The following is a 19,662-nucleotide window of genomic DNA, read 5'->3' on the forward strand; positions in this document are numbered from 1 at the left end:
CATGATCTCGTACAGATGGGGCCCGCAGGTTGACGACATGGGTGGTGGGGCGTTCGTTTTGATCTAACATAGGCTTAAACGATTAAGTAGTTGTTTAAAAGGTCTACGAGGGATTGACTTTCGATTAAGTCACGGCACGTGTAAGTGCCTTTAGTATAGTGATGAAGGTAAATAATAAGAAATTTAAATATAATTTAAATATATATAAAATATTAAAAATAAATTAATAACATAATATAATTAAAAAAAGTGATTAAAATAAAATAATAATATTAATTAAGTTTTTTCCTCTATATTTGTCTCTTTCATGGAATCCCTGTCGTTATTTACATGTTTCTAGCATAACGAGCTCTCAAAATCACGTCCTTTTCGAGCACAAGTTTGTTTTTTTTTAATTTGCTCTCAATTTTTAATCACCACACATGTTCATTGTTCCATTGAAGTTTGTATTGAAACCAGTGCTTTAAAAGGCTCGAAATTGTTATGAAAACAGGATCTTATACAAGGAGTAGCCCGATCGATACAAACAAATATTCCAACACTCCCCCGCATGGGGAATACTCGTGGATAAATTTACCGAAAAAACCCAGGACAAATTTGGTGGGAGCGGGATTCGAACTCGGGACCAACCTGCTCTGATACTATGTTAAAACAGTGCGCTAAAAACTCGAACTTTTTAGGAAATCATTCGCATGGATCTTATACAAGGACTAGCCCGGTCGATACAAACAAATATTCCAATAATTTGTAAGATGTTTTATTGTAATTGTTGTGTGTTGAACACCGTATCAATTCATTAGATGCAAACTTATTTTTATTATAAAGTGATTTAAAGTTGTAGATTCTTGTGGGCCATTTTACAATTACATTCTAATATTACTATGTTATAATTCAAATAAATATTAAGGCTATTATAGATATTAAATTCCAAGCCACATTAAATCCACAAATTTAAAAAATTTATACAGTAACACTAATAATTATTATTAATGGATAAACATATAATAACCATTAAATTATAATTAATTATCATCAAAATGTTATTTATTTGTATTAAATATTTTTTATTTGATAAACGTATCGCTAATACGTCATCCATGCTACGACGTTGCTCAAGCTCTTTGCTTGAATCCGACGCCAAGTACTGGATCGGAAAGGACCGTTAGTCACACGCGTCAACATAAGTTCGTAGTTGTCACATCAGTTTTTGCCCCTACATTGACTCTTAAGCCATTTCTGACTCCCGCCCCGCAAGCCTGCCGCTGGTTTCGACAAAACCGTCAGCTCATAACCCCGCGCCAAGCCGGATAAAGAAAAATGTCCCACGGCTGCAACCGGCTGCACCCGGTCATCCTCCCGCGACCCGTACGGATTCTACTGGATGTCACAGGTAGTCCCCGTGGCAGTTGGTTGGTCAGCATTTAATTTGCTCCCCCCCTTGTGTTTCTCTGCTCTTTGTCACTCTCTGCTCTGTTCCTGAGACAACCACACACCACTTTGTGCGAGATCTGGAGAATTTCCAAAAGCACCTTATCTTGGTCGTTGATCCTCCCTTGTTTTTTTTTTTTTTTTTTTTTCCGATTCTGCGTTTGAAATCGAATTTTCATGGCGGAAAACCCCGGAGTCGGGATCTGCGGCTTGTGAAAACCAATCGCTGCATTTCGCGGGTTACCGGCGAGCTGACGGCGGGAGCCTTCGGATCGGGTGAGTGCGATATGATTATGTCAATGTGTGGGTTTCTTTGATTCATTGTTCGGTTTTGTGGATTTTAGTATTGGTCTATCGGGAATTTGTTCCTGATTGGGTAGCGGAAGATTGGATTCAATGTTTTTCTTATTATCTGTGATTTGGACCTTTTGAATCGGTGCGTTGTTGTAGCTTCTTGTGGGAGTTGCAAGTATGGAATGTGCTCGCTATTACCAGATAGATGATTTCTTCTAGTCGTGGTTCGATTTTGAATTGGTTTTTAAGCTGATCGCGAGCTTGGGGATACTGAATGAAATGATTGTCTTGTTTTTTTCTTCTTAGGTGCTTTATACAGAGGTTTGATTTTGTTGATTCGGTACTGTTGAATTCGATTGATAGTGAACGTTTACTATTATTGCTTCCATTGACATGCATTTGATGTTTCTAGCCTTTGTTTTTCATTATTGCTACATTGAACTTTTTCAGTTTTTCCTTTTGAAAAAAAAATTGTGTTGAAATGGAGTAGTTCAACCTGTTAACAACCTCATTCGTCTTTTGTTTTTTGGCAATAAATATGAAAATGTGGTGCCGGACTGTAGTGATATCCAACTTTCGTTGGCACAATTTTTACAATTTTGCGCTTTTAGTTAGAGTTTCAGTTGTACACGGAGGGATTGTCTCAACACTCTCTTGTTGGAAGTGTGAGGGTTTTAGAGTCTCTGTGCATCGGCTGCCATCATTGGTTTAAAATCCGCTGTTGATTGATTACGAGGTTAGTTATTTAGCATTTTCGTTTCTTGCTTCAATGTTCTATCGGGGGATTTATAGCGAATTTAGCATTTTCGTTTCTTGCGTCAATGTTCTATCGGCAGATTTATAGTGAATTTAGTGAATTTGATTCGGACTTGTTTGTAGCCCAAACTTGTTTTTCCTCAAGTCTTTTTATTGGATTTTGATGTCGATGGAAGGTGATCAAGTTCTTGAAGAAGAAATTAATTTGATTGTTTCACTTTTTAATCAATTGGTTTTTATCCCAATGCCATTGTTTTCAGTTGCGCATTGCTCTACTCTTGTTGTCGTTCTAAAATTTATTTGCTTGTGAGTGGATTTTTACTCTTTTTCGTTTGTTTGGATGCTTCATTGTATGTCGTGTTATTTCTTGCTTTTTATGTGAGGATATTAGAACAAAACTTGTAGTTTTCTTCTCAGTATTTACACTTTGTGGCGTAGGGAGAGAGTTGAAAAGCAGTCTCCTATATTCTTTAACTTTCAATCAGCAAGTACGTAGTTGAGCTGCCGCCCAATGCTCTGGGAAATTGAACTCTTTTCTCAGTGATTTGTGTTTCAAGCTGCGAGGAGTGATCAGTGAAAGTCCATTAATGATTTATTGCTTATTACCAGATATTACGTGGTATTTGTACTGTATTGACAGAAAAGGTGAATATTGCTGTATATTTTGCTCTTTAATAAAATGCAAGAGAAAAACGTTGCTACTTTTTATCATTGCCTGATTTCTATGTTCTTTTTTTGTTTTTGTTTTACTACCAAGAGGTTCAGTGATCATTGCTGATTGATTCAGAATGCTCGGTCATCATAATGTAGAAATATTTGCTGATGTCTTAGTTTTAATATAAAATGGTTCTTGACTTGTCATGAAGAAGAGGCATGCCGGAAAAAAATCCATTTTTTTGTTGGACATTGTCGATGGAATCTCAGTTTTAGCTTGTTCCACTCTTGTAATATTTGCTATCATTCATGCAGGCTTTATAGAAATGGAAGTCATTTAACATATCAAAGCCCTTTCTTTAGCTCTTTGTAAAATTTTCGTATTGAAAATTTGCGCAAGATGTTGGAGACTGAGTTGTGTTCTTCCCGAGTTTTGTCTCCCTGTCGAGATGAAAGTGGAGATGAAGAGCTTTCTGTGCTTCCAAGGCATACAAAAGTTATTGTGACCGGAAACAATAGAACGAAATCTGTCCTGGTTGGTCTGCAGGGTGTTGTAAAGAAGGCTGTTGGCCTTGGTGGCTGGCATTGGTTGGTAAGAGACTTCACTCAGTAGCGAATATACACATCTCCAATGATTGATCTTTATGCAGGCTAATTCTCGTTATATTTGATATTTTGGAATCTTAGGTCCTGAAGAATGGAGTGGAAGTAAAGTTGCAAAGGAATGCTTTGAGTGTGTTGGAGGCTCCTACGGGACATGAAGAGGACGAAGACGACGAGAACTCGTTCTGTAGTAGTTCTGACTTGGGTGAAAAAGAAAATGAGTTCTGTGAGTAATAATCTGCTTTTGTAAAAAAATGAATTTCGATCTTGTCATCTCGTTTAGTAGCTAAACAATTTTTTCTTATCAATGAATCCTCTTCAACAGCTGGCCTTGATTTTCAAAAACCTAGCAAACCAAGAGCTCGACAGACAAGACCGTGGATGTCATCGGCAAAATCAAACAGTCGGAGTAGTTACCGTGAAGTTCAATCGAATCCATATAAGTCTCCACTGGTAAGAGCAAAACGACAGTGAATTTCAAATACTTCGATCCTTACAAAGATTCTATACAGTGCAGTTGTAAATAATTCAGTCCATACATAGTGAGATTATTTAATCAACTTTTTGTGGGCTTTTCAGAAGGTGAATTTGGCTAAACTCGAGACTGAAGCATTATGGAGATACTGGAAACACTTCAACCTTGTGGGTGGCCTGTTACATCTAATATTCAGTTTTCCTTGATTTCGTCGTGCTCGATAAGGTCACTATTTATGATTTTTTTAATGTATCTATTTGTCATGAAATTTATCTCAGGTGAGCATCAATCCAAATCCATCCAAGGAACAGCTAGTCCACGTGGTCCAGCGGCATTTCTTGTCACAGGTTTGCTCCTCCTCCTTTTCCAAAGCGTGCTTCTTCACCCCGCCTGAAAAGTTGTTACAAAGCTCTGCTCTCCCCTTCTGCACATGACACGGTGACAGCGGGCTTGGTTTTTGTCATATCGCCCCATCGTGTCTCCACGAGAGACGTCCTTCTCTCTGCCAAAATTATCAGTAGCAGCCTTTCTGCATCAGGCGACGAAACTGGTAATTCGCTGTGGGTTGGAATCCAAAACATCTGGTCTGCCATTAGAGGCTTCCAACCTCCATCATGTGCGGAGGGGCCCGGCACTGCTTCGTCCCCAAAAGTCTCCCGTCCCCCATCATCTTTCTTTCCTCCTTCCTCTTAACTGTATTAACATTGCCTCTCCAAAACAGCAATTGGATGAGATTCAGGTGATTGCGGGCTTCATTCATGCGGCTAAGAGGTTGAAGACCGTTTACTCTTGATAAGAAAAAGGAGGTAGCAGATTTATCTTCCTATGTGTCGTTGGTTTTCGATCAAAAGGGGATGATTGAAGAGAGCTCTGGAGTGGGTAACGTGTCCCTTTAGTATTGTATAAATATATACCTGTCATGGCTTAGGCTTAGTTATGTATTTATGTATGTAATGTATATTTGGCCCCTTATCTTTCATCTGTATGAAGGCAGGGCTCAAGTAGGAGAGTGTTGTGTGAGAAACCCACAGTTCCTTGTTAGTGTGTTTCTTGTTTTGATCTAACCTGCGAGTCCGGAATCTGGTTCTTTTGATTTATAGTGGTAGCCGTGTAATTTTTGGATGGGGCTAGGGTATTAGTGAAAGAGAAGGGGCAGGGGATTAATGGCTCTGGAGTCGAGATTTTTTTAAGGGGTAGGGGAATCCGAGGCGCAGGCCAGTCTGTCGTGAGCCACGTGTGAGGTCACTGTCAGACAGCTGGCCGATGGTGACTACTCTCCAATACTAGGATCTGTGCGGGGATTCTGTTCCAGATTTTGTTGTTGGAATTATTTTGGCGCTATTTTTTACTAACGTCAACGACGCTTATCGTACACTCATGGATGATTTTATGAAATAGATTTTTGTTAACGCTGCTCAAATCGTTTTGACGCTGCCCTACTAGATTTTGTGTGGTGTCCGCAAGTTAGTGTGCCATTTTTTAATATTAAATAAATGTTTCTTTTAGTTGTCTTGGTAGTGTCGTTACTCTCAAATTAAAAAATCTCTTAAAATGGCCCTACACTAGAAGGTTAGCATCACGTGTTGAATATTTATTTGGACTTTTGCTATGTAGTCTTCATTTTATGATGGTCTTTCTTATGCTGGTAATCAATGAGATGACAAAATGACAATACTGTAAATAAAATACGAGAGAGCCCTTCCCGTTTTTATTAAATTCAACCCCGTCACCACCCCTCAATTATATCCCGCCCTTGCCAAACCCACTTTTAAATTTTATCCACTAATTAACGAATTGATGAAAGTAATTAGAATAAAGGGTATTTTTATAAAAAAAAATATATGCCAAAAAGTCGAGTTAATAAGAATTGAGTTTTGCGAGTTGATTTGTCTTTGTGCCACCCTTGGACACTACCATATAAATCTCTCTTGGTTTACTCTTGTATCGGGTGATTGCTTTGAAAATAAAGAAGCGAAACGAGGCATTGTTATCTTAGCAAATTTGGAGAATTTTTCGGTATTTGTTCTTTTAATATATAAATAGATTATTTACGATTTTTCTTTCTCTATGATTTTCATAAAAATATATGTCGTTTATTTTCTCTAGTTCAATCGGTAAGGATTGGACTAAATCATTTCTCTCTATTGATTATTGGGCCGATTGTAAAAATATTACATAAAACGAATTCAACATAAAATTTATTTCTATTAATTTGCCATAATGGGCCGGAACCTTGATTTGTAAGATAATTTGATATTGGCAAAAAATAAATATAAAACATCGCCCAAATAAATCTAATTCACATGAGACTCATATTATAGTCTCTCTTTCACGAGCGGAACCAATCATCTTCCTCGTCACAAGATCCTAAAACATATAATGAATAGGGTAAAACGTGAAAGAACAATTAATAGATTTAGCCACCTAATTGACAGACAATAGATTTAAAGAAAAAATTGGAACTAACATTGCTGATTTAGGTAAAAGAAAAGGTATGGGGGTAACATTTCCCACTGCATGTATGGGTGAAATTGGCCCATCAGCAAGATAAACATACTTTATGAGAACAAATTCTTTTAAATAAAAAAATAATGAGGATATATCTAACATGTGTTTTGTAGCACCAAAGTCAAGAACCCAAGATAGAGAATAAGACACTGAGAGTGCAGTAGGAGTCATGTATGCCAAGGATACAAAGAGAATAGATAGTGCCATACATTGGGAAATCTGTTGTTGCTGCTTTGAGATCTGTTGTTGTTGTTGGATCAATTTTTGTGATTCATCTAGAGCACCAGGTGGGATTGTAGTTTGAGACTCCAGTATTGTATCTTTATGTGTACTAGTATTTGTCCACATATGCTTTCCAAATTTACCCATAAACTATGGTCTCAAAGAAAATAGAACGTTGTCTCATATTTAGTCCCACATGGGGAAGGAGAAAGGCCTCTTAGTTCTTTATAACCTCACTCAATATAACATCTCATTGCCGAGTTCAGTTGCGCGTGCTTGTAACCCAAGTGGGGGCATTAAGGTGGCGAGGATAGGTTGTGGGGTTCGCAGGGTTTGGGTTGATTCGTAATATTCTGACTCGCCCGTTCCAAGCTGTGCAGTTCGGCGGTGTTGTTTAGGCGAAGGCTTAGGCGACTCTGTCCTTAGATCGGAGGGTACCGCGTGAGGCTGGTTTCACAGAGCAGCGTCTACCTCCAGCCGTCGGCAGTAGGAGGATAACGAGTTGACGCGAACCAACTCAAGTCTCGCCCTGAGTTCCTCACTCACCTTGACCGCCACCTTTTTCGTTTTTAATTTGATCAACATGAGACGATGAAATAAAATTCAGGAACGAGTGAACAGTCGCTGAACGCTGAACAGTTGATGAAATTGCTCACTTGTGCCGAAATTCCACGCCATTGTCCTCTATGCGCGCTTAATGAAATTCTTGCTTACCCACATTAGCCGATACTTCTTCTGCCGGAAAATCGCCTCGATATGAAGGCCTCCTTCGCGCCGTTGACCAGCTCGGAAATATACCAAGGCTACCGGACGCCGTCTGAACTTTCGGAATTCTGTGTGAGCTCTCCCGAGTGCAGCCTGGGATCATGCTCTAGTGCCAGGGAAATTTACCAAGGTTTGAGGACTCCTGACTGGTCGGAAGTGTCCCAAAGAAGCTTCGACACCCAAGACGTCGTAGAAGATGAGTACCCACCTGTACTAAATCGAAGAACAATATTCGCAGGAGTTTTCAGCGCGTGCTTCACTGGGCCGGGGCCGGGGCCGGAGCTAGCCAGGAGAGCGACCATAGTTGATGAAATTGCTCCGGGTAGTTTTCTCTTATATAGTTCCTGTGATCGATTCTATGGCAAATCTTTGTTGTAGATTTATGAATTTAAAACTGAAATTTGTGGGCTAGTTTTCTATCTTTCTTCTCAGGACTTGAAAACTCGTTTCCAAATCCCAAAAGACCATTTACTTTTTGCGTACTCTGGATTAGTCTCACATTTTTCATATTTCATCTTGATTTTGACAGTGGTTCGAGGTACAGTGCCGGCGTTGGATGGATTGACATTAGAGAGTCCTCACTATACATATGATGAGATCGTAAGGATCACCAACGGCTTCCAAAATGTGTGTGGCAGAGGAAAGTATGGGATTGTTTATCCAGGCCAAATGATGGATGGAGCTAAGGTTGCTGTCAAAATGTTCTCTAAAAAACTTTCCGAATCTCCAGTATTTTGTCAAGAGGTAACTAGTTTGCTGTTCTTGTTCATGCATACATTAGGGCATACATGAAAGATTTCTGTCACTGATTCTTTACCAAGTCTGCTATACTAAGATTTTAAAATTGCATTCATTATGCTTTGGATTAATGTTATAGAAGAAATTTTCTGAGGAAAATAAATTTATAGAAGGAATGTTTTGTAGTTTAAATTGCAGGTTCAGCTGTCAATGACACTGAAACACAAAAATCTGATTCCCGTAGTTGGTCACTGTTATGAAGGGAATAGAGTGGGTATCGTATTGGAGTATATGCCCAGAGGGAATCTTAGCAGAATTCTGCAAGGTATCTAAATTATTTGGTTGCCCTTCAAAACAAAGATCAAAGATGAGATTTTAACATACTATTGTTTCTTGCAGGCATTGATGGAAACGAGAATCCCCTGAGTTGGGTACAGCGAATTCAAATTGCAATAGACATTGCACAAGGTTTGTTGGAACAAGTGAGCTACTGTTGTTTTGGAACTGTACCATCAGAAGCACTTCCTTCAGAAGGGTTTGAGAAATTAAATTACTAGTCTTCCATCTATTTAAGGAATAGTAATTGTTTAAGTGTTGATTACTTAAATGACTCTGAAATACAACATAAAGACTTGTATATCCATGGATTTCCATTTGATGCTTACATACACCTCATATTAATGTTGGTCAATGAGTTGTTCAATGTGAGCTCATTACAAGTAATGGAGGACCAACTCAACATGGCCTCACAAAAAGTGATGTGAGACATACCAAATATTTGGTTAATTGAACTTTAGCAGCTAGGTTGCATAGCTAACTCAGTTGATATTATAAAAGCATGTTGGTATTAATTCGAACTCTAGGAATATGTAAGTATAGAAACCGTATTTAGTCGTTATAAGAAAATAAATCTAATTGCCATTTGTGTCGGACTAGTGGAAGTAGTTTGTTCTTGGCTTCAACAATTTTCTTTATGATATCATGTCATTTCAGTTCATGTCTCTAGAGGTTTGATATGCATTGAGTTTATTTTTCTAGGGGTGGAGTAGTTTTTGAATGGCAACATGTGAAATTCAGGATTGGAGTATCTGCATTTTGGTTGCAATCCACCAATAATTCATGGAAATATGAAGATGACAAACATCCTCCTGGATGAAAGGCTAGAGGCAAAACTCACAGATTTTTGGTTCAACAAGGCGTTGTTTGAGGCATTCTCTGACTTTAAAAAATTGAGATTTGAGGCATTCTCTGACTTTGAGAAATTGAGAGAGGAAGAAGAGTTTGAGGAAGATGACTATGTCCATCCAGCTACATTCTGGGACTCAGAGATATTACGTAATATTGGGTATGTCTGGTTTTACTGAAAAGTGCCTTATAACGAGGCAGTTTTACCCTTTCACTTAAGTCTTATCTAATTGCATATATTATGTCTGTGTAGGTACACTGATGTATTACAGTTTGGTTGGATCCTTTTGGAACTCATCACTGGCCAACCTGAAAGAATGTCCTCCAAAAATAAACTAGTGGATCCAAGATTACAAGGCAATTACAATGCAGAATCTGCTTCCAAAGTTCTAAATATAGCTACTGAATGTCAAGCAAAAAAATCATTAACCATGAGCGACGTTGTTGTTCAACTGAAATCTTGCCTATGAATAGGTTGCTGAAGGAGGAGAGAGTAAGCACAGCTTGTTTACATATTTGTCCCACAAATGTAAGAACTGAATGATTAATAGATGCAGGTCTGGATGACTTCCAATACATCTGACAGAACATGCATGGAAAATATATATTGGTTAAAATGTACAATATTTGCTGGTTTCTCCGTTTCCTCTGAAAATGTTAATCAAGGCGATTGGTTCTCACTTGCAGGTGGAGCCGATTGACATCTTTCACAATCTTCCACAGTTCATAGGACAAAAGGACGGTTGTTTCTCCTCGGTGAAAGCCCTAATCCTTCCAAAAATACCATCAAATAATTATTCAGGAAAATGGAAGACTGAGTTTAGTGATTGGTTCTGGGTTTCTGATTTGATTCCAGGCAGCTGCCATCACTTCCACCCTATTCCATGACATGCTGCTTATGAAAGGAGAAGAAAGTGGAATTTAGTTGGTAGAGTGCATAGCTTCATCCTTCTTAGGTTTGATTACCGGTGTCAATTTAGTCTAGCTTCTTGATTTTTCATATTAGTGCCACCCCTAGACACTACCATCTCAACAAATCTCTTCTGGTTTACTCTTGTATCGCATGTTTGATTCGAAAATAAAGAATCACTGACTCAAATGAGAAGAACACGTGTCAAAGTGTTAGTAGAGCTTGTTCTCGTATATTTAGTCCCACATGGGGAAGGTGAAAGCTTTCTTAGCTCTTTATAAACTCTCTCAGGACAGTCTTTCATCGCCGAGTTCAGTTGCGCGAGCTTGTAACCCAAGGGGGGGCATTAAAGTGGCGTGGATAGTTGGTTGGGTACCCCAGGGATTGGGTTGGTTCGCAATCTGCGACTCGCCCGTTCCAAGCCGTGCTGTTGGGCCGTGTTGTTTGGGCGAAGGCTTATGCAACTCTGTCCCTAGATCGGAGGGTACCGCGTGAGGCTGGTTTCACAGAGCAGCGTTTACCTCCAGCCGTCGGCAGTGGGAGGATAACGAGTTGACGTGAACCAACTCAGCCTCTCCCTGGGTTCCTGACTCACCTAGACCACCACTTTTTTCTTTTAATTTGATCAAAGTGGGGCAAGTAGAAAACGAGAATGTTGCCTTATTTTTTTTCAAAAGTATCTTTTTCTTCATTAAAAATAAATAACTGGTTTGCTCGTAGCGATTCAGAAGGGACAATTGTTTTAAATTCTTCTGCTTGGAATTTTATAAAAAATATATTTTTTATTGATCCTAACATGTTTAAAATAAAAATATATATGCACGAAACAAAAACAAGGATCCAAGACTTTTAAGGAGAACTCAGGGAGAAGCCGTGTTGCTTGGGCGAAGGCTTAAGCGACTCTGTCCTTAGATCGGAGGGTACCGCGTGAGACTGGTTTCACAAAGCAACGTTTACCTCCAGCCGTCGGTAGTGGAAGGATAACGAGTTGACGTGAACCAACTCAGCCTCTCCCTAAGTTCCCGATTCACCTAGTCCACCACTTTTTTCTTTTAATTTGATCAAAATGGGGCAAGTAGAAAACGAGAATGTCTGGTTTTACAGGAAATTGCCTTATTTTTCTTCATTAAAAAATAAATAATATGTTTGCTCGTAGTGATTCAGAAGGGACAATTGCTTAAACTCTTCTGTTTGGAATTTTATAAGAAAGATATTTCTAATTGATCCTAACATGTTTAGAATAAGGATATGCGTGAACGAAACATGTTTAAAATATGTTGAAGATGCAAAAGATCCAAAACTTTTAAAGAGAACAAGTGAACGTGTGGTGGGATATTTATCAAATCCAAACAAGCTATTTTTTGCCCACAAGACTAGAGGAACTCCAATTTTGTTTCCTATCATGATACAACAAAGCCTTGATAATGTTTGGCATCCAACAAGAATTTAACGTAATTTTGTGCTTGAATCTTTATAAAAAGATAACAATCTTTATATAGATAGAGATGAGATTCTTTATTCTTCGAGGAATTTCATGGGTTTTCAGAAAAAAATTCTTTAAAATTCATGATTTTAGATAGCTGATTAAATTATTTATTTTAGTAGAAGAAGTATCTTTGTGACTTGAAGAACATCATCAGGTAGTAGGAATCTCAGCACACCCAAACCCATCGAAGTTTCTCTTTTTAAAGGCATTATTTTTTTAATTTAAGTTCTTCAGGGAATATCATACTATTGTTGGTGGTCTGTAATACTCGTCTCTTATTCGACATGACATTATTTATGTGGTGAATAAGTTATCCCATTTTATTCATTGTCCTACTATTGACCATTGGTATGTTGTTAAGAGATTGTTGCGCTATCTTTGTGGGACTCTGAATCATGATATCGTACTACATCGACAATTTTCTTTGTCTCTCCATGCATTCTCTAATGTTGATTGGGTAGGAAACAAAAATGATTTCACTTTTACAGGTATCTATCTTGTTTACCTAGGTCACAATCCTATCTTTTAGAGTTCTAAGAAACAACGGACTGAGATGGAATATCGTTCTATTGCAACCACCATAGCTGAGATCCATTGGATATGCTCTCTTATCATTAAACTTTGTGTTTTTCTTCCACAATAACCAATGACTTATTGTGACAATGTTTGTGCTACAATCCAATATTTCACTTTCGCATGAAACATGTAGTTTTAGACTACCACTTCGTTCGCGAATAAGTTTAGAGTGGCGTTCTTTTGGTTACTCATGTCTCCTCTACTGATCAGTTAGCAACGCTCTACCAAACCGCTTCAGTCTCTTGAAGACCATGATTAGAGTCTCCTTTTGGAGCTCTTCAATCTTGCGGGGGCGTGATAGAGATAACAGATAATACTTATTTTATAACAATTATCATATAGTATGTAAACTATAAATACTTGTGTTTGATGAATGTAATACACGGAAAATATTTTCGTCTCCCCTCCGATTCTTTTGCATTCCAAACCCTCCATCTTCTACTAGCAAATAGTGGTTACATATTGAAAATTACGAGGTGCAGTGACGAGAGTGTGTGGAACTCCATTACTAGAATAGGTCTTTCAGATATACCAGGACATTGGTTGTGTGAACTAAGATGCGTTTGTATTCTTATGACTGTTTACCATCGAGAGAAAAATGGAAGTAACAACAGAAGAGAAGGAAAGGGGAGAGTGGGTTAAAAAGTTTTCTTTATCGTTGATGTTCTATTACTCTCATCTCATAATGGAAATGTATGTCTCAGAAAGAAGAAAAACATGTTGTTTTCAATTGCTAAGGTAATTCTAATGACAGGTAATGAATATTTTAGCAATGCCAGTTCCAGACACAATAACCTTCTCTAAGATACAAATCATTTCTCACAATCTTATCTTTCAAGCAGCTAAGGATTGGAGTATATCAAATGCTCATATATGAACCTATTGCAACACAAAAATCACTGTATTTTTGTGTTGCAACACTTGGTACTTCTTAATTGAAAACACTTGGTTTAACCCCTTTGAAGAGCATTTTTGTGCTTCATCAACTGATGTAACCATGGCTCCACCTTGATTAAACAAAAAATGATTAGCTGTATCTAATAAAATTTTCTAAATTCTGAAAGTACTAATATATTTCCCAAAGGAGTGGAACCAAACAACCCTTCTAATACTCACTAATCTGACCATTGAGTCAATCATTCCCTTCTCTAATCAGTTGGCACAATCCATCAAAACTTTTTTGACACTGTAAACCCTAGATCTTAGATTCAAGCTTCTTTGGTCTTCTGCCCATCCAAAGGAATTGAGTACAGAGAATAAATATTTGATAAAAATAATGCATTATTATTGAGTTCATAAGAGAGCATCATGTCCTCCCTTCTCTACTGGCCTGCCTCTTCATTTAAAGATAATGGTAGTGAGGTTAAGGGGGGAAAACAAGCTTTACTGGTCTTCCCAATCAGAGAAGCAGTTCATGAAAAATTGTTCGAGGGAATATATGAAAGGTGGTTAGATAATCTACACAGATTTCACAGTTTTGATCAAATAACATCATCGGATGGATATGGGAATACAGAGCTCCTTAACTCCATGATTACTCGTGTCTTGCATATATTAGAAAGGGACCTGATACATGCTGATATGTACTTTCACCATGAGATGGAGTCAGTAGCACTGATTGAAGCACAAGAAGAATCCCTTTGATTTGTTCTCCAATTTTCCCTTGGGGTTTTCTCCTAAATCATCTCTTATGGCCATCAGGGAGCTTGTACCAGGAGATTCTGGTGGTAAGATGACATTCTCGGAGGTGAATACACGTGACGGGATTGTGGTTTCAGGTGGTGCATGAATTGTCAGGTAGTCCAAGAGCATTTGCACTATTTGGCTGAAATTGGGCCGGGAATCAGGGTCCTCTTTCCAGCATGAGGTGAGAATTAAAGCCAATTCCTCGGGAAGATTTTCTGCACTAGGCCTGACATTCTGACCAGGGCAAAAAGGAAATTTGCAGATAAGAGTATGTAAGAATTTAAAGAAAGAGTTTTCTATCTTTATAAGAAATATAAGCCGAAGATTATTAGAAGAAAAAAGATGTAGCTGGAGAATTTACTTTGAAAGCTGCTGCATATGCTGCTTGCAAGTTTGACATGCCCTCAAACGGCATTTTATTGTGCAGCAACTCCCACAAAACTATGGCAAAGCTGTAAGCGTCCACCTTGTGATTATAATGCTTCTTGTCCCCATGCCTAAGTGTGACAGTGCTGTATAACTGTACATAAATTAAAGCTTATTGTGATAATTCTGCAGATAGATCCAAACAGTGGAAAAGATTTGGATTACAGAACTAAAAGCAACCTCAGGAGCCATCCAACGGTATGTGCCTGTTTCAGCAGTCATCATCTCTGTTAATGTCTCTTCTCTTGCTAAACCAAAGTCTACAAGTTTTACTGTCTTCTGATCTGCAGTTAACAGCAGGTTTTCTGCCAAATGAAAGAAAAGTAAAAGAAAGTTGAGAAATTTAACAAAGGAGGAATTAGGCTTAATCACTTATTGCAGCAAGGAACTTATACTTGACATTAAAACAAGATACATACTGCAAAACATGGTTCTAATCGGTTCTGTAAACTCTTTCAAATAATACGAGTTAAAAAAATGTATATTGGAGAAAGATGTTAAATAGTGCTATATTTTACTCTAGTATATATGTGATCTTGCTAGTGTAAGCAAATGCTGGTCATGTTAATAAAATGACTATTTCAACATTTTGTTGGAATAGATTCAGAGGCTGAGCAGCTATTAAATATAACTTTGAAGTGGGGAAGAGAGCAGATTTTAGAATGAGTATTTTGTCCAACATAAGAACAACTCCTGATTCTCTAAGAAATTCTAAACATTTCATCACCATTTTCCCCCAAAATGAAGATTAGAGCTCTTGAATTTTGCTCAATGCATGCTAGAGTATCTTAATGAATCCTTATACACTGATACTAGAAAAATAAAACAAAATTCAATCCAAAAGTTTCAGCAGCAACCAATGAAGCTCAGAAGCAACTTAGCTGTAGTTTGAAATCCAGTAGAAATGAGAGTTCACTCAATTGACACTCTTTTCCTATGAGCAAACATTGTAACATCAACAAATCCTTGTTTTCTTTCGATTCTCCCTGAACATAGATCTTTCAACCAGAGATTGTACTCTTTTTAACTTCCCATCGCTCCATCTACCTGTATGGCAGATGGAGTGGTGATCTTTGTTTGCTTTCTGAAAAAGCTTCATGGAGCCAAATGAAGTTCAATACATGTTTTACCACTAGAGGTTACTTCTAGAATGCATAATAAAAAATTAAACAAACATTTAATTCTTGATATTACCAAAAAAACACATTTATCTTTTAGTATGAAAATATAATGTACGATTCAGTTGCACAAAGAAAGGAGATACAAGTGATCAGTTGATATGTATGGATTCACAACCGAAACCAGAAAAGTTCTACTCTGGAAAAAATCCTAATTCCTGACCATGCTCTAAACAGAATTAAAGTAACAATCTCATGCTGAATCTTTTCACATGTAGAGGCAGACTACATCTCATGGGAGGTCCCATGACATGTAAAGCCGATCATCAGTCTCAGTAGGAGCCAACCATAACTTAAGTTATTGACAAGTTTATCATACAGGTCTGTCAGCATCTGAACTGTTTTGAAAGCTTTTGCCATGTTGGATCAGCTCTTTTTACATGCGGCTCTTTTTCCGGCTCTAAAAGACAAACCATGGTTCTATTTACCGACTTTGTAGAGTAAGACCAACATTAGAAAGGCCTTGAGTTGTCTCAGGCATGACTTCTGAGGTACTTAGCTTGGCATAGACTCATATTTACTCGCACTTTTAAGGTATCCCTGTAGAACTCATCATTTCTTTGGTTTGCCTATGAATTACTACGTAGCAAGTAAATATACTTTTTCTTTGACCAGGAAATTATTAACTTTAAAAAGTAATAAATATCAAGTTATTGAATTCATCAATCACTCATGTCATTAACTAGTAAAAGTTTGAGAACTCCCTATTTCTGAAGAAACCATGGAAGATGGAGTTCTTGTGTGCCTGCTTAGGTGAAAAGAGCACCAAATAGGCTTTTTAGTTTCTTGTATCTTTTATTTTATTTTTCATTTTTTGAATACTAAATTTTAAGCTAACTGACTAAATGAAACCATTGGCATTCATGATCTCGACAAGCACAGTTTCAGAACTCCTCTATGGCCCCATCAAGTTCACATAGTGAAATTGCAGGGGAAATTAGTTGTCTACGAGGTTTGTGTTAATCATACTTGAATTCCATTCCAACTTTGCAGATGTTTTGAGGATGAGCTCCAATTAAGCTGTCCCCATCAGACACGAACCAAGCTTGACCAGATACCTCATTAGGTTTGATCCAGATGCATGGCAGACGAACTCTTACTGGCCATAGATTGAACCGAGGGAAGCTCAAATCAAGAACCCCAGCAAGACAGCTTGGCCACGAACTGAAGGCAGCTTCCCAGGACAGCAATTTATAACCCATAATAATATAAAACTCTTACCAGGCTTGAGATCTCGGTGGATGATTCCATGTGAGTGTAAGCATTCCATGGCTCGAGCAATATCCAGAGCAAACCCAACAGCCACACGCATGTCCAGAGACCTGGGTCTCATGCTCAGCAAGTACTTGCGCAAGGAGCCACCCAGCAGAAGCTCAGTGACGACCACCATGACCGGCTCCATACAAGCTCCAATGAACTGTCGAACACAAATATAGGAATAGCCACCATCAAATACTCTTCAACAACCAAACAGCCCTTCCGCATAAAAACCAAACCAATAATCAATTAAAACTCAGAAGGTCCACACTGTTAGACCTTCTGCAGACTAACCTTGACCAAGTTCTTGTGTTGAACTCTTGACAACATTGCAACTTCCCTGGCAAATCGGACCTCTCGCTTAGCTACCTCTTCCGGGGTTTCTCCTTTATGAACTATTTTTATCGCCACATTCTGGTTTTTGTATCTGCGAAATTGTTCCATGTACCAGACCCAGATTACAAAATGGTTACTTCAATTTCCAAAGCCAGATTGTGTATTTTTATCGATATCATAAGAGTTTGGAGAGCAGATGTTATACTTACTTGCCCTCGTAGACTTTGGCATGAGCTCCTTCTCCAATTCTGGGACCAACAAACAGATGCTTCGGGTCTATAAGGCACTTTGGATCCAGTTGAAACTCGTCTGCAGCAGAGAAGAAGCCACTTCTGTTCGCATTCCCAGATTCCATTTTTAGTAGATCAAGGAAGCACTGAACACCTACCTACCTACCAGCATCGCCCACTCATAGTAACGGGGCCAATGTGTTTATCGGACCAACGATATAAAACCGAACGCCCTTTATAGACGAGGCAGAAGAAAAACATGCTCTGTACCCATGGCCGCTTTCCCAACACCGCCAACCTTCTCCAAATCAGACCTCATAAACCCAGACAGATATAGACGAACCCACATGCAGGCCAATCACACAAAAACCAAAGCTTCCAAAAACAATCTCAGAATTTGGGAACTAGGGAAGAGAAGTTACATAAGCAGAAGTGTCGGGAACAGAGCAATGCCCACAACAGAGCAGCACCCAGATATCTACCAATTCCTGAAACCCAAGTACGGAAGCGCCACCCCTTTCCAACAATAGATCTACTCAACCCAGAAAAGCTGCAAAAATCTTGTTGGATCTTGTAACTCACCCTCTTCACTCATTATCTGCACAATCTAAGTAGACGAGCACTCAGCCCATTTGTCAAAGGAGAGAAAAGAAGCACTGAGCACCGTCTTCACTGCAGATAATATACCATATATTAATGCGAAAAGATGTAGAGGCAAGACAGGAGAGGAGGCCATGAAGATATGTTGCACATATCGGTTATCATATTTAAATCTGGAGGCCAAAAACAATTCATGGGCACATGCAAGCTGACCCTCAACATGGGGACAACCCACACATAAACAAGATATTTCCTGAATAAATTAAATAGATGCTCACCCTCTTTCTCTCCCTCCCTCAACTTCTCATTAACTTCCTTGCGTTTCACTTTTCCCAGGCTTCACCACCGTTGAAGCTATGAGGAACTATCCTCCCGGCAAATTCTGAATCGAGAAATGCTTAAAAAATTCTTTAATGGGTTGTTAAGATTCTTGTGAGTTCATGTAATGAAATGAATTATGCAGATCTATTTTATAAGATAACAAGCACAAACATTAACAGCCATACTACTCACAGAGTACCTGGACAGTCTTGGGCCTACTTCAGTATTTCTAAGAACTAAGCTTCACTGGTTGTCTGGGCAGTTTCTGTCCAGAAGAATTATTGGACACTGTACATTAGTACTTTGCTACTGTACTCATCTTGAAATGACAGTCACATGCAACAGCTCGGTGAACACTGATAAAGAAAGCTTTGAGAGAAATGCAGGCATGAGCTCTGGGATTTGAAACCATTTCCGCAACTGATAAAGTCAATAAAAATTCACCTGTATCTTGCCTTTCATGAATGGGGACAACTGCAATAACTCCACTCCTATAATTGAGAAGGCTATCTTTTCTTTGCAAACCCATGTTTCGGTCAGAAATAATGTTTCCTCACCTGCATCTTTTAGGATAGAAAAGAAACTACGATGCAGAGGCATTGCTTCTGTGTTTTTACCTTTATCTTTTTCTTTCTGTTGCATCGGAAGGCATCATGAGGCTCGAACTGACAGATTTCTCTTGGTAGTTTTAAGAGAAAGCTTAGTGAATTGGGAAACTAAAGTTAAAGGACTGTTCGTGCCATCACAGGGAACTTTCATTTAGGAAAATAAATTTTCTTCGACTGATTTTTTGTATATCACAGAGAGCAACAAGAAATTTATTTTCCAACTCTTTTAATTTTTTTGGGGATAATTGAAAATAAGTGAAAAAAATCGCTTGCACAAATATGAACTTTTGATTTATATTCAGTTTTTTTGCCTTATAAAGTGGATGACTCTCTTCAAAATTGCTACTAAATATAAAAGAGGGAAAGGAGAATAGACTTAAATGGCTAAAACCAACTTTTTCTTCATGAGAAAAGTCATAA

General features: G+C 38.3%; 3 protein-coding genes across 5 annotated transcripts; 2 read left to right on the forward strand and 1 right to left on the reverse strand.

Moving 5' to 3' along the window:
• The first annotated feature begins 1,450 nt into the window (after nucleotides 1-1,450).
• Nucleotides 1,451-5,307, forward strand: LOC137944357 (uncharacterized). Of its 2 annotated transcripts, XM_068790017.1 has the most exons (8): nucleotides 1,451-1,704; nucleotides 2,917-3,123; nucleotides 3,448-3,724; nucleotides 3,820-3,961; nucleotides 4,061-4,188; nucleotides 4,315-4,377; nucleotides 4,489-4,557; nucleotides 4,932-5,307. In XM_068790017.1, the coding sequence occupies exons 3-8, from the start codon at nucleotides 3,533-3,535 to the stop codon at nucleotides 5,001-5,003; spliced, it is 666 nt and encodes a 221-aa protein (XP_068646118.1). In that variant the 5' UTR covers nucleotides 1,451-1,704; nucleotides 2,917-3,123; nucleotides 3,448-3,532; the 3' UTR covers nucleotides 5,004-5,307. The 2 variants fall into 2 exon arrangements, with proteins under 2 accessions (XP_068646118.1, XP_068646117.1); XM_068790016.1 differs by lacking the exon at nucleotides 2,917-3,123.
• Nucleotides 5,308-7,605: 2,298 nt separating this feature from the next.
• Nucleotides 7,606-10,797, forward strand: LOC137944690 (putative leucine-rich repeat receptor-like serine/threonine-protein kinase At2g19230). 2 transcript variants are annotated; one of them, XR_011110838.1, is made up of 8 exons: nucleotides 7,606-8,027; nucleotides 8,235-8,449; nucleotides 8,630-8,768; nucleotides 8,843-8,911; nucleotides 9,521-9,788; nucleotides 9,882-10,121; nucleotides 10,316-10,384; nucleotides 10,485-10,797. XR_011110838.1 is itself a non-coding variant. In XM_068790409.1 (7 exons), the coding sequence occupies exons 1-6, from the start codon at nucleotides 7,697-7,699 to the stop codon at nucleotides 10,096-10,098; spliced, it is 1,239 nt and encodes a 412-aa protein (XP_068646510.1). In that variant the 5' UTR covers nucleotides 7,606-7,696; the 3' UTR covers nucleotides 10,099-10,121; nucleotides 10,316-10,797. The 2 variants fall into 2 exon arrangements, 1 of the variants encoding a protein (XP_068646510.1); XM_068790409.1 differs by having other exon boundaries at nucleotides 10,316-10,797.
• A 3,218-nt stretch (nucleotides 10,798-14,015) lies between these two features.
• LOC137944121 (serine/threonine-protein kinase STY13-like) lies at nucleotides 14,016-18,735 on the reverse strand. The gene is made up of 7 exons (XM_068789654.1): nucleotides 18,592-18,735; nucleotides 17,693-18,385; nucleotides 17,442-17,574; nucleotides 17,112-17,307; nucleotides 14,893-15,017; nucleotides 14,648-14,806; nucleotides 14,016-14,520 (listed from the first exon to the last, which is right to left on the reverse strand). Exons 2-7 carry the CDS (start codon nucleotides 17,836-17,838, stop codon nucleotides 14,206-14,208), a joined length of 1,074 nt encoding a protein of 357 aa, XP_068645755.1. The 5' UTR covers nucleotides 17,839-18,385; nucleotides 18,592-18,735; the 3' UTR covers nucleotides 14,016-14,205.
• Nucleotides 18,736-19,662: the final 927 nt, after the last annotated feature.

The sequence above is a fragment of the Aristolochia californica genome, unplaced genomic scaffold, assembly GCF_029961685.1.
Source record: "Aristolochia californica isolate CCGP_79_NKW_82.1479 unplaced genomic scaffold, dmAriCali1.0.hap1 SCAF_11, whole genome shotgun sequence".
Taxonomy (NCBI): Eukaryota; Viridiplantae; Streptophyta; class Magnoliopsida; order Piperales; family Aristolochiaceae; genus Aristolochia; species Aristolochia californica.